This window comes from Hyalella azteca, unplaced genomic scaffold (assembly GCF_000764305.2).
Source record: "Hyalella azteca isolate HAZT.00-mixed unplaced genomic scaffold, Hazt_2.0.2 contig15162, whole genome shotgun sequence".
Lineage (NCBI taxonomy): Eukaryota > Metazoa > Arthropoda > Malacostraca > Amphipoda > Hyalellidae > Hyalella > Hyalella azteca.
In genome coordinates this window covers 14,331-27,422 of record NW_025945022.1, presented here as the reverse complement: position 1 = coordinate 27,422, position 13,092 = coordinate 14,331, and the positions used below count along the sequence as shown (strand labels likewise).

General features: G+C 38.0%; 2 protein-coding genes across 3 annotated transcripts in view; one reads left to right on the top strand and one right to left on the bottom strand.

Annotated features, from left to right (window-relative positions):
• Positions 1–10,434, top strand: part of LOC108678720 — a 42,342-nt gene extending 31,908 nt beyond the window's left edge. The window contains exons 5-15 of one of the 2 annotated variants that reach the window (XM_018167185.2): positions 247–415; positions 1,628–1,766; positions 2,082–2,285; positions 2,538–2,656; positions 3,034–3,101; positions 3,468–3,551; positions 3,948–4,112; positions 5,231–5,851; positions 7,538–7,735; positions 8,117–8,311; positions 8,680–10,434. In XM_018167185.2, coding sequence (XP_018022674.1) covers positions 247–415; positions 1,628–1,766; positions 2,082–2,285; positions 2,538–2,656; positions 3,034–3,101; positions 3,468–3,551; positions 3,948–4,112; positions 5,231–5,851; positions 7,538–7,735; positions 8,117–8,311; positions 8,680–8,768 — 2,051 coding nt within the window. In that variant the 3' untranslated portion in view covers positions 8,769–10,434. The remainder of the gene's footprint in view (positions 1–246; positions 416–1,627; positions 1,767–2,081; positions 2,286–2,537; positions 2,657–3,033; positions 3,102–3,467; positions 3,552–3,947; positions 4,113–5,230; positions 5,852–7,537; positions 7,736–8,116; positions 8,312–8,679) is intronic. The other variant, XM_018167186.2, reaches the window with a different exon arrangement.
• On the bottom strand, positions 10,198–13,092 carry LOC108678714 (forkhead box protein J1-A). Its single transcript, XM_018167173.2, has 4 exons — positions 12,497–13,092; positions 12,094–12,220; positions 11,649–11,715; positions 10,198–11,404 (listed from the first exon to the last, which is right to left on the bottom strand). Exons 1-4 carry the CDS (start codon positions 12,822–12,824, stop codon positions 10,448–10,450), a joined length of 1,479 nt encoding a protein of 492 aa, XP_018022662.2. The 5' UTR covers positions 12,825–13,092; the 3' UTR covers positions 10,198–10,447.

The window sequence follows — 13,092 nt, the reverse complement described above, 5'->3', positions numbered from 1 at the left end:
TGATTTGTGCTCCTGAATTACTATCATGTGCTATACCTATAATGAGAAGTTAGATTTATTTTAAAACTATGCAATTTTACGAACACTTCACGGTTCTTTGATAAAGTGGCTGATGAGATATGAGTATGCATTTATTTAAACCTAATCAACAGTCTCTGAATCCCGTTTTCATTCTGGCCGATTTTTTTAACGCGTCGTTCATGGATTATCGAAAATCATTCGGTTTATTTCTTCATTTTTTCACAGAAAACAAGACCTTCACTTTCGAAGGCACAATCGAGCGTGTGTTCTGCCCTATCAACGGCGCTTACGACTTCACGTACGACGTCAACGACGGACTGGAAACGGTCAATGAATGTCCACAGTCTACGTCAGCGCTCCAAAACTGTCCTCGGGGCTCCGAACTCAGCCTCAAGTGCGTGTTCATATTTGCACCGCTTTAAAATTAAAATTATTTAGCGATCATTTGTCTGAGGTGCTACCGTGCTTCTTGTTATTTGCTTCGTTTTAGAATTGAAAATATTTAGCGATCATTTGCTTCAAGTGCGTGTTGATATTTACTCTACTTCAAAATTTAAATTATTAAGTCCAAGCGCTGAAAACTATTTGGTTGATCATCAGTGTACATTTAAAGTTGAACCTCCAAACGACGACTGTAGTACATATTAGCTTTTCTCGTTTTCTAAATGGTAATGAATTTGTATCGAACTTACTATTGCTAGTAATGTCTGAACTCGTTAGGAACCATCGCAGGCTTCGCAAAAATCAATACTTTTATAATAATTGGCTAATTGAATTACGTCCCCTGTCTGTATATAGCAATGTTGTACGTTTAAAAAATTATGCGTACATGTCGCGATTCTCATTTTTGCAAGAGGGGGATCTCGTCTTCGGTTTAGAGTTTAAGAGGCTCGTGTCGAGCTCAGCCTTATTCGGCGCAACACCAATTACCGTGGTTCAGTCTGCGCCTGACGTGAATGGCCTCGAAGAACTTAGTGCTCATCAATTGTGTCGTGTCTCATACTTTCCTCGAGGTGATCTCGACTCGAGCGTCGTACATCTCGTGGACACTAGACATGACATTCATTCGCCAAAAGCATCCATGTCTCATGATTCTTTCGGCGTTTTCTGAAGAAATTTATACTCAAATGTGTCACTCAATTCCAGCGTATTTAAATTAATGAAACCCTTCACGTATCATCGATTGTAAGATTCAATTGTAAAATGGATTAGTAACGTTGTTGCTGAGTTGAGATATGTGCTGAGTGGGTGCTAAGACAGAATGGCGTCTTAATTAAATCGTGCCGGGTGATTCATGTACTAATGACACTGAACTGAGTTAAGAATTTCATAAACAAGAAGTGCCAATGCTAAAAAATGAAGAACTGATCACAACTGATGACACATACGAGTTACGACACTCTTTTTATATCCGTTGAATAATATTCTTGCGCAAGTCTTCGCTGTTACTGTTATCTTAAATACCTCTATAGAAAATTTTAAAACAGTTACTGAAACCATAGCAATTCTTGTAATTTCCAAAGATTCATGCCCCACAATAGCACCCATTTTAATTTTCCGAAACATAATATGCCAAATTACTCACAAATTTTTCATATTATCGCAGCTTCCAGCGGTGCACATTTTCGGACGTGCAAATGAGCTTGCGGTGCCTGGGCGACTGGCCGGGGCGGGACGGCGCGCGCTACCTCGCGCTGCTCGACACCTCGCCTCAGAGCCCGGACCAGCCCAGATACAGATGCGCTGTTAGTGTACAACTGAAGAATTAAACGATTAAACTTATATTCATTATTAGTTGATTGTACTCGACATATTACTAAACGATTGTACTCGACATATTACTAAACGATTGTACTCGACATATTACTAAACGATTGTACTCGATTTATTATCAAACAAATGTATTCGATGACTTGTTTAACGATTTCAATCGCCTGACTTATACGATGATAAACATTAGAACAATTATAATATTATAACTATTAAACGATGATAACCTACTGAAACGATTAACGATCATGACACCTCTGATAGCAACTAACATACCTTTCTTATCATAGATGTACATCGAGGACGAAACAACGGGAGTGATCAACCTAAGTTTCAGCGTTGACGCGACCTGCAACAACCAACTGAAGTCGCCGTATCAAGGATACGAGACGATGGTGCTCACCCCGCGCGCTGTCGTCCAACCCCCCAACGAAGTCAAGAGTCACGCTTGCGTCTTCCCTGACTGGGCGCGTGGCAAGTGGCAAAATCTAGAGGTGATTATCTCGCTCTTTATTTCATATGTTTTTTTTCAATTGTTATCTGTAAAATCGTTCCCGGTTTTACCTTTCCGAATCTTGTAACTTCAAAACTGCTCAGCGTTTCTGGCTTTAATTGCTTACAGCTTAGCATTGAATAATTCCGTCATGACAATTTATCAATATTAACGTATTCAACAAACTAAATCAGTCAAGGTCTTTATTCCCAATGGCTTGGAACATTCATAATCGCACAATATTTGCCCACAGATTCTGCGTCACGACGTGCGGCTCAAAGACAAGACCTCAGACCGAGTCTTCCAGATGGAGTGTCTCTCTCAGCACGCGCCACACGGGGAGCGATATGCCGTCTTCGCCAGGGATCAGTGGTGAGCAAACTGCAGGCTGCTAAACATCGATGAATTCTTTGTAGTTGCGATACATATGATAAATTATGACATATTAAGTATGATGAATTATGAAGTTACGATAAGTTATAAGAGATATAAGATATCATATATATTATAATATATAATAAATATGATATGTATATAAGTTATATTATTATCATAAGATAAGATGAGTTATGAAGTTATGATAAGTTAAATTACAAATTTTCTCGAAAGAGAGTTGATTACATGTATAAATTTACTGGTGAAATATTGTATGTACATAACGAGAAGATTGATGAGGCTACCCCGGAACGAACAGGATAACATGGCCCACGCTCGCCATTTTTGGTAATCGATTTATTGTTTCATTGCAGCGGCCGGGAAGAGTTCACCTGCATTTGGATTAAGAAGAGAGCTGTTAATGTCATCGAATTCCAAATGTGTGAGTGAAATAGGCCGAGGTTCCGAAAATAATTACTCCGAAATACACTGGAATTTTTATCTTGTACTTTTTCCGCATTTCTCTCCCTCGACACATTTTCAGTAGTTAAGAGACGATAAGTTTAACTAAGAGTCTAAGTCTATTAACCAGGGTACTTGAATGACCTTAATTGGAAATAAAATTATTTTATATATGACCAAAAATTTTGCGAATATTTCAAACTTTTTTGGGCATTTCGTTACTTTATATATTTTTCGGCATTTATATTCCATTTTCTGATACGCTCAGCTAGTCTAATAACTCAACATGCATATCAGTAAATTTCAACTGAGTAGAAATGTTTTTATCGTTTAAATTGCATTACAGCAAACTACCCGAGCGATCACTACAACCAGTCGCAGGTGTGTGCCGACGCCATGTTTGTCGGCCAGCATTGGAGCACTGAAGGACGTGAGTTAATTCTAGCTATCTTATCGTTCGGTTCTATTTTGTACACAGTTAAGAAAACGTGCTGATAAAAAAATTGAAATAGTTGAAATTAAGCTGCGTTTGACTTGATTTGAAGTGTTTCTTAAGTGTTTAGTATTATTTGAGGTCTATCTACATGCGATTAATTTCAAATTTGAAATTAGGAGATTTAAGGGTATTATGCTTTTACAATAATTTGGAGCGTTTTTCACTTTTGAAGTAAAGTCTGAACTCTATTTACATGCAATCATTCCCGAAATATGCAATCATGATATTATTTACATGCAATCATTTCCGTAATTGAGTCATTTATGAGTATCAGTATTCAAATTCATTAGTATTCAGCATTGAAAATAACTGTAAGCTCATATTCTGCAGGCGTCGGTGAGCACGAGGTTCCCTCGTGTCCTATACAAGGCGAGCACAGCGGCGTCCTGCCCGACGCTACAGATCTCTGCGCCAAGCTCGTCTCAGACTGCAGCTCCCCACAGCGCATGCATTACACAGTCGCGTCTTGCTCCAATTCTTCGGAGGTTTATGAAGGTATGTTGTAACTATGCTCGTAAATAGTGGTGGTTAGTTTTTATGATGAATAAGATATGAAGGTATCTTATACCTATGCCTGTGAATAGTGGTGGTTAGTTTCTATGATAAATAAGATATGAAGGTATCTTATAACTATGCTCGTAAATAGTGGTGGTTAGTTTTTTTATGAGAGATAAGATATGAAAATAGGTTATAAGTATGCTCGTTAATCGTTTTATTAGTTTTTATGACATATAAGATATGAAGGTACGTTAAAAATATGTTCGTTGTTTGTACGGTGTATAGTTTATATGGAGGATAAGAAGGATTGAAAATGTCTCATGTGGCAGGTTGTTGAAGGTATGTTACTATCATGTTCGTAGTGTGAGGGTTGAACCGAGAATAGGAGGAATGAATAGTTTGTATGGTGGATAATAAGGGTTAAGGGTTGTGAGGGATAAAGGTTTAATGTGACAGATTTTTTGGAAGTAACATTGTTGCATGTTCCATCTGTCGATTCTGTTTTTCTCGTGATATATTGAATTCGTATGCAGTCTGAATGATAAGGTGTCAACGGTATTTATCTTCACTGTAGGTATCTTTCAGGAACTTTTTCTTATAATACCGTAGTAGTTACCACTAAGTTAAATGAAATTTGGTAAAAACGAGGCAATTTTTTTTAGAATAAAAATATATTGAATATCAGGGATAAATGAAGCGGTTTACCTGAGCATGTAATAAACAACAACTTACTTCCTTTAATAAGCAATACTTTCTTCTTTTCTGTCGTTATAATTTTCCGATTAATTTCTACTCAAAAATTTATATCGAATTTTTTACCTATTTGAGAGGAAAACAGCATGTGGGCTCTTGATTCAGACCTATCTTTTATTTATTTTGTTGGCCATCGGCCTTATCATTTCGTTGCCGCCAGGTGCTAAAATAAGCAAATTACGCGAGGAGAGGAATTATCTTTATGGTCTTCTTGTATGAATGATAATCGTGTCTTATTTTTATACCATCGTGGTACGTTCCGATGATTTTGATGCTTATTCTCTCTAATAGATTAATCATTTGGCTTATAACAGTTTCTGTATTCTGTTCCTTGACTGGTTCTTCATTTTTCTCTATTGAAGAATCATCGAAAATGTCGGCATTTTATGCATCCAAACCCCGGTTGCGTCGTGAAGTTTACAGGATCAGAGACATAGGAAAACTCTTGCGTCGACATCACTCTCATCAACCGACGACAGTTTCAAGTGGACCAAGAAACAGTGACACTTCATCCCAGTCTCAGAACGGTGACCCAGCATTGCTATTTGATTCTATCCATACTCTAACCGCCCGTGATCTGCTACAGAACAGTACCGTCTTCATATCTGCAGGAGACCTTTCACGGGCAGCTCGACTTCCCGACCATTCTTTGCTGGCACTCAAATTACAAGATGATACAGTTGAGATTCCGACTACAGCATCGCAAAAAGAATCGCTAGGCACGAGTTATCGTCAATTGGTGCACGGGCCCGGATTTGCATACCTGGGTGGTTTCCAAGTTAATTTAACAGACACAACAACCGCGCGACCAACTACAGAGACCGAGTCATTCGTGTACCCTGGAGGATTTGTACGGTTAACTGAGGTCTCCTCTACTACAAGACGACCGTTGCCGCATGAAAGTCCTTTCTACCGCGTCATTCCTTCCATCAATCAACGAGAATCTGAACAAATCCGGGAAGTTTTCGATGGTCTAATGGAAGGTCAGAGTGCAAGCTCACGTACATGCCCCTGCATAGTTTGCAAGGTCGTTTTGATCTTAAATGCGTGTAAACTTTGCAGTGTTGACCTTAACTACGTGTAGCACTTTGCTGAGTTGACCTTTACTGCGTGTAGCACTTTGTTGTGTTGACCTTAACTGCGTGTAGCACTTTGCTGAGTTGACCTTAACTGCGTGTAGCACTTTGCTGTGTTGACCTTAACTGCGTGTAGCACTTTGCTGTGTTGACCTTAACTGCGTGTAGCACTTTGTTGAAAGCCTCCTCCAGCAGTTTGCTCAATATTAATTATTTTACTTTGTGTAACACTGCGAATTATTTTTTTTTATTTATCACGCTTACGTAATCTTTTTAATGTGGACCACTCTCATGTATTCTATGGACGCTACTTTTTTAGCGCTTCTCTGAATCCTTCAGATAAGCGTATCGCTGCGATGTATTATTCACCTATATTACGTACGTATCACTTTTGCGCCCTTGCTACCAATGCACTACTAACGAATACTAACATTTATTGGCGTATCATGCCCTATCAAATGGATCTTCTTGAGTTTTTTACCCACACTCGAAAGCTTTTATGTAAATAAATATGTATATAAGTTCTCCAGAATTAATTCACTTATTGCACTAAAATATTTTTTATTTTATATATTATACGTGAGCCATAAACGCTTCCATGAATTTTGATCTTATATTGGTTATATATGCTATATAACCACCCGTGTGTCTCACAGTCAACACCAGGCCGTGCGATGCTCACGAAGATTCCTCCGACCTTTCCATTGAAGAAGACAACCTCATATGTTTGATCTTATTATTTAACATTTACATCGCGTTCCTACGATTCAGAAGACAGGCTACTTCCATTAGTGGAAGCAAAACTGTCCCACATAATATAACCTTTAACTGCCCCATGCAATTGCATGAACTTGGTAGTTCGTAAAAACTTCTTTAATTATTTCACAAAAGGTTTTTCACGTTCTATACTTTTTTCTACTAACATTAGCCCTAGTCTTGGTTTGCATGTAACAATTTTATCCGCTGATCATTTATTGAAGTTTACGCCTGTTTTGGACCTTCCCACCACACATAAGACATCTGCATTTTAATGATATCTTCTAATTATTTACACAAATGATATCTGCTTATTAGTCCATTTCTTATCGTTTAGTTGATGACCTCGCATGTTCTTGCCGCGCTACCAAAAGTTTTCGTCATGTAGGGGGGCAAATGTAGCTTGAAAGCTCGTCATGTGAATTGATGACCATATGATAAAGTAATTGTATTATTTCAATAAAAGTTTGTTTTAGATTATAGTTCTTTGCGAAGAATCGGTGTTTTATCCAACAGATTTCTTAAAGAATGTGCATTTATATTATGCTAACTTATTAAACCGTCACCATCCATCACTTGCCTTGCTAACAATTTTTTGCAAATAACTTACATTTAAATCTTGTTAATAAATCATATGCTTTCACTTTAATCGTGTTGATATATCACGAACCCCAACTTAATCATACTGATAAATAACCTTCCCCGCTTGAATCTTATTGATAAACCACGTGCCCCACTTTTAATCTTGTTGATAAATCACCTACCTGCCCTGCTATAAACTCTATTTACTGTAACGTTGTGGAAAATAACCAAAAACTAAATATTTCCTGCCAACAGATCGTGAGTACCGCTGTCTGGGGCGGTGGTCTGAGGGAGGTGTTACTTACACCTACACCCACCGCATCGACGTTGACACTTACGAGTGTTTTGCAGGAGTCGTTGTTAACACCAAAGAAATTTTTATTATCGAGGCTGGCACGAGTTGCTTACGAGGCTTGCAACCTCTCGCACACGGCATGAAGCTCGTGCAAAGAGGTACGTGCTTTTTTGTTTCCTAAGTCAGAAACTCGATAACCCAACTTATGAAATGTACCTTTTTTTCTGCGATGTGCCTGAAATGATTAATCCCATGAATTTCTTTTATTAGTTCAATGCGCATATGGTATGTCGGTACTTTTTATCTACTTTTTGGTTCTTACAGATAACGTGTATGCTGGCAAAGCTGCAACAAAATACAATAATTTCGGTTCAATTAAATAATTTCATATGAGTAATTCATAAAGCATCGCGTCAGGCAGAGTCATAATTTACTCGCTAATAATAACACAACTAACTCGTTCATTAATTAATTTGTAAATGAATAACTTGTGACACTTGTCTAACCTTATAAATAATTTATTATCATGGTCCTGGCAGCAACGTGTAGTGACCTACGAGAGCGAGCCGCCGCCACGTCCACGACGACCACCTCACCCGCCACCGCCACCGCCAGCCCCAACGCCCCGGACAACCGAGAGGCTGAAATGCATCCGTGGTGGCGGGACGCAGCTCGCAATCCCTGGCAAAAGAATCCGCGGATTACAACCGGCCGACCTTACGCGGTAGATCAAAGTGAGTGCCTTGCTTCTTATTTCTTTCTACTCTATTTTTCATTTTAGTTTATGCTTTAATAGGCCATTATGTAGAACAACGTCGTAGACTTCGATAGTGCTGAGGCCTTGTTATTTGAGAGAGACCGAGGTCACAGTCTAAGTCTTAAACGCTTGATCACAGTTGTCCCATATCTTTACTGGGCTGTCAACAACGTTTTAAAAATAAAATTATTGACACTGAATTTCATTGGAGCATGAGCTAAAAAATCAGAAACCATGTTTTGAAAAATTAATTCTTTAATAGCTTTGATGCCGACCTCCGATAACCGTATTCATTATCTCAGCACATGGATTATGAAGGATTTTAATTTTCGCATTTTTCTCCAGGACCGCACCTGAGTTCGGGTCAATCGTTTGTACTGCACTGGTGGTTGTGGTTACCGACGTTGATGATACTAGCGTTCAGCACTTCATAGTCCCAAAAATGTCGCGTTGTTACTAGAGTACCTTATCTGTGCATTATTGTTAGGGCAGTAACATTGTATGAAAATGACTGTCAATTGTGTTCTGTATTTAAATTTGTACCAATTCATTTATGGTATTGCATTGATGTACTAGTGTTTATTATTGAATTTGGCGTGTGTGGTAAATTTTTCTTGCACGGTCGTAACTTTGTTGCAATGGGATTGTTCCTATAAAATTAAAGCGTATGCCGCCCTATGCGTTAATAAAGAAACTGCTAACCGTGAACGACTAAATTATGGCTTTCGTCTTATAGATTATCTCTGTGGAACCTTCTGCCGTCCAGAAAGACCAGAAAGTTGTGCCTTCTTAAGAACGACAGAAGTGGCTGTAATAATCAAAGTTATATTTGTATACATTTTTCTCGTAATAATCAATATAAATTCTTAATTTTTACTCGCGATCTAGAAAAAAATTTTTTACATAGAAAAAAGTAAGATTTTCCTAGCATCTCGCTAAAAATCATTAGAGTTTCAGTCAATATTTTCAGGGTATCCATCTTTGGGGTCAATATTTTTGGGATGGCACGCAAGTTCCTGTCCGTGGTTCGTTCCTAATTATCTATTAATTTAGATTATACGGTGTCGTTGAGTGGCTAATTTCTCGAAAAGAAACACGACTATCGTATATTACGACGCATTAAGCTTCTGCTTAAACCAAATATCTAAAAAGATAGGTTGAATTTGCTTATTGTTTTCCAACGTCGTGTTTATTTCTCATGAATTCTCTCCTTGATGTACACGATAGTTTCCTGCGCACTCATCTCATAGATGAACTGGTCATATTGTTAGCATATCATCTGTTAGCCTATAATTTTAGTGGTTTTCGAGGTATAATTTTTCATCATCGGTTCACCTATGTGCGGTAGAAAATTATCTACGATAGAAATTTTAACGTAACGAGATTTCTATCTTTGAATATAATCGTTTGTTCATCGCAGTTTACTTTATTGATTGAGTTGGATTTTTCGAAAAAAAATTAAAGCGCTTCATACGCCTCCTGTTCTAGTCATGCCACTTTTACCAGAAGTATTGCGCTTCTTTTGGTTACATGTATTTTTTTCCTCTTGTATTCATGATGAATTAAGCACGTCTCTTGGTTGTAATATTAGGTCACATGCACATGTAGCGTCTCTACAATAAGTATTGGCAATTATTAACTTAAATTTCCCACCTTAATTAATGGCATCAGTGTAATGGTAATTCAATCTAGTTAGGTCACTAAGAAATCTACCTCCTTACAATTTTGTTTCGTCTAATGCAGTGCTTATTGTAATAACGAGAAGTTCATGAACTTCAATTTTAAGGTTTAGCGTATTTAATTTAATTCCATAATTTTTCTATTTTGGAATATCCTAATATTTAGCAGGTTTTCAGGGTATTCAAAAAGTCCCAACGAATAGATTTTTTTATTGTCATCCACTATATGGCTGCTGTGGGATCAACGGCGGCGATAGTCACGCTCAATTCCTGTCTATTCTATCCGATAATTGTTGACAATATTTAACTGTATTATACATGCACTGTACATAAAATTATAGTACGTTAATCTGTGATTTCTCTTGTTATATGTCTATTTGTTGTAGATAAATTTGTTATTAAATAAGACTTGAAATCAAAATTTGTGTTCTTCATTATTTCATCATGATATCGTCAATAAGGAACTTCGTCTTTGGAGTAATTGAAGGTAAAGAAGATTCTGACTTAAAATCGTGGTTTCTGATTGAATTATCTTCAGAAATAAGATTGAACGATGTCGAAGCTGTCATTGGGATTAACTTTTCGGGAGCGGTCACATCTTGTTGATCAAAAATTTCGTTTTGTGAGCCCGATATGTTGCATTGCGGAACAATGTTCTTTGGTGCTAAAAAAGAACGAGTAAAACTGAAGGCTTCACCTAACAAATTGGGTCTTGAAACGTAAGAAAGAACGTTAGAGTGATATTGGTGTAAGGCATTCTGACTGCTGTGAGCAACATGATCTAGCCATTCAATGAGCTGCATTTCGTTGCACTCAAGTGTACCTGGACAATCTTTCCGGCTTATCACTTGAATGTTTGGATCCGCGGGCTGAGTTTCTTTTTTCATTTGATTGAATTGTGACTTGAATGTCAACAATTCTTCATCGCGAATTAATATTTCTTCTGTTGAACCTTCTTTCCCGATGGCGATTGAGTTGAATTTGGTTTCCATATTCAGATTTAAAGCTGATTGCAGGTCTTCTTGCTCGGTTGCTGAAGGATGTCCGGTCGAAAATGTACTCTCAAATTTTATTGGCATTTTTTTGTAGTTACTCGGACTGCTTTGGTCGCCATTAGTGGCTTCTCCGGCAATCGTGTTCGGAAGTATTGATTTACTTTCCTGCACAAATTCATTTTGTCTTGTCTGATGTATTCGGCTGGTAACCCCAGGCAAATTTTCCGTAAACTCAAATTTGTTGCTGGTCGCCATGTTGTCCATCATGAAAGCGGGCGGTGGTGGCCTGTGTCTCCTCTTCCGTCGTCGATAGTTGCCGTGTTCGAACATGTCGATGCATGTCGGGTCCATCGCCCAGTAACTACCTTTCCCAGGACTGCCTTTCTCTCTGGGGACCTGTAACCCACGACAAAATTATCCGTTTTTGAAGTCAGCAAAAATTCTGCACTTGAGGGTCCCAATTAATTTCAAAATTTGTTTTTTTATTGCAGTCAAGCGGCATGCAAGTTTAAAATACTTACGGTACTTGAAGTAAGAGTATTTCATACCTGCTCCGTGGAATATAATGTTATTACTGCACACTATAAAATGGAGAATTTGAATTCGTAAGTAATTTCTATGAATTATACAAAAAAATTACCTTAATGAAACAGTCATTGAGGCTGAGATTGTGGCGTATGCTATTCTGCCAGCCTTGCCGATTGTGTCTGTGAGACGACGAAATATTATATGCAATATAATCTATGAAAGAGCTTTATCATCGACACATATTGACCAAATAGAAGGCGTTTCTCAGTCAATCACCTTTTTGGAGATTGTTGGACAACAAGCTTCAACAAATAACGAATGAGAACGTTATGGATAATTAGTTTATGAAACTATGCAATTACAATTCATTAATCAGACCAGAATGTTACGTAATTTATTCCTATTACTTTTATCACAGCAAAATCGACGTCGTTAACAATTACTAACTCTGAACGACTGAAATGTTTGAATGGCATATCAAAATTCTATCTAGAATGTTACCTAAAATATGGTGAATATGGTAAATAACCATCAACTGTACCAAATGAAAAATTTACCTATAATACGGAAAGTTATCCATGATGAAGCTATAGATGCCGGCGAGGGTAGTCTTGCCTTCCCTCGAGCTCCGTATGGCCATGGCGATGAGGGCGATGTATGAATACGGCGGCTTCTGCTCACATGCTAGCACGGAACGTTAATAAGTCATTTGAAAATAATGTATTACACAAAATGTTATATATTCATACTGCACGTACTGTATATATTTATGACGATAAATGTTTAAATAACGGTTAAGAAGTTGTAAAATAATACAGTATTGACGTTCTCACTTGCATCTCGTGATGGTAATATACATTGCAGTGAGGTTATTTCATGCAATTAACAGAGAATAGCGTAATCTCATATGCATTTAATTGACAAGAAAAATGCAATGGCAAATACATCTAAGAAACTTACCTCCCGGACGCTTGAGCGTTTCCTGGGCACTGGAAAGTGCGTTCAAAGAAGCAGTTCCGGTTGACATAAGTGACAGCTGAGCCGGCAGGTTAAAGCCGTTGAGAGCGGCACAACCTCCCAAACACGTGAATGGCCAGCTAGAAAGAGGGGCTCCGTATGTGACGGGTAAGAAGTTGTCAGGAACTAAACTGTTTTGTGCTAAATGCGTTTGAAAACCAGACAATGAAGATGCCGGTAAACCGAATGAGGCGTCCATCGACATACCCGCTGGCGCTATTGGCCAGATGTACGGCGCAACATTTGAATAAAGAAATTGGTTTCTTTCCATGGTGGAATTACCTAATGGTACTTATACCATATATCAGAAGTATTATTCTACTTCCTTGATGCCTCGCCAGGAATCTAATTAAAAATTCGGAAAATCGGTTTCTACTTCCTTCCTTGATGTCTAGCAAGGAATCTAAATAAAAATTCGGAAAATCGGTATTTAAATTTCAGTCCATCATGTGACTTCCTTCGTAAATCTTGTCGAAACATACGACCAAAGACCTAAGGATATTCAGCTTATGACGCTAAGCTGATGTTACCCAAGGGGT

Excerpts from the sequence above, each read along its gene's own strand:
- LOC108678714 (XM_018167173.2), bottom strand. The coding sequence starts at position 12,824 with ATGGAAAGAAACCAATTTCTTTATTCAAATGTTGCGCCGTACATCTGG. Across the intron at positions 12,221-12,496 it reads AACGCTCAAGCGTCCGGGAG|CATGTGAGCAGAAGCCGCCG; the intron begins GTAAGTTTCTTA and ends GTTCCGTGCTAG. Across the intron at positions 11,405-11,648 it reads TCAATGACTGTTTCATTAAG|GTCCCCAGAGAGAAAGGCAG; the intron begins GTAATTTTTTTG and ends CGTGGGTTACAG.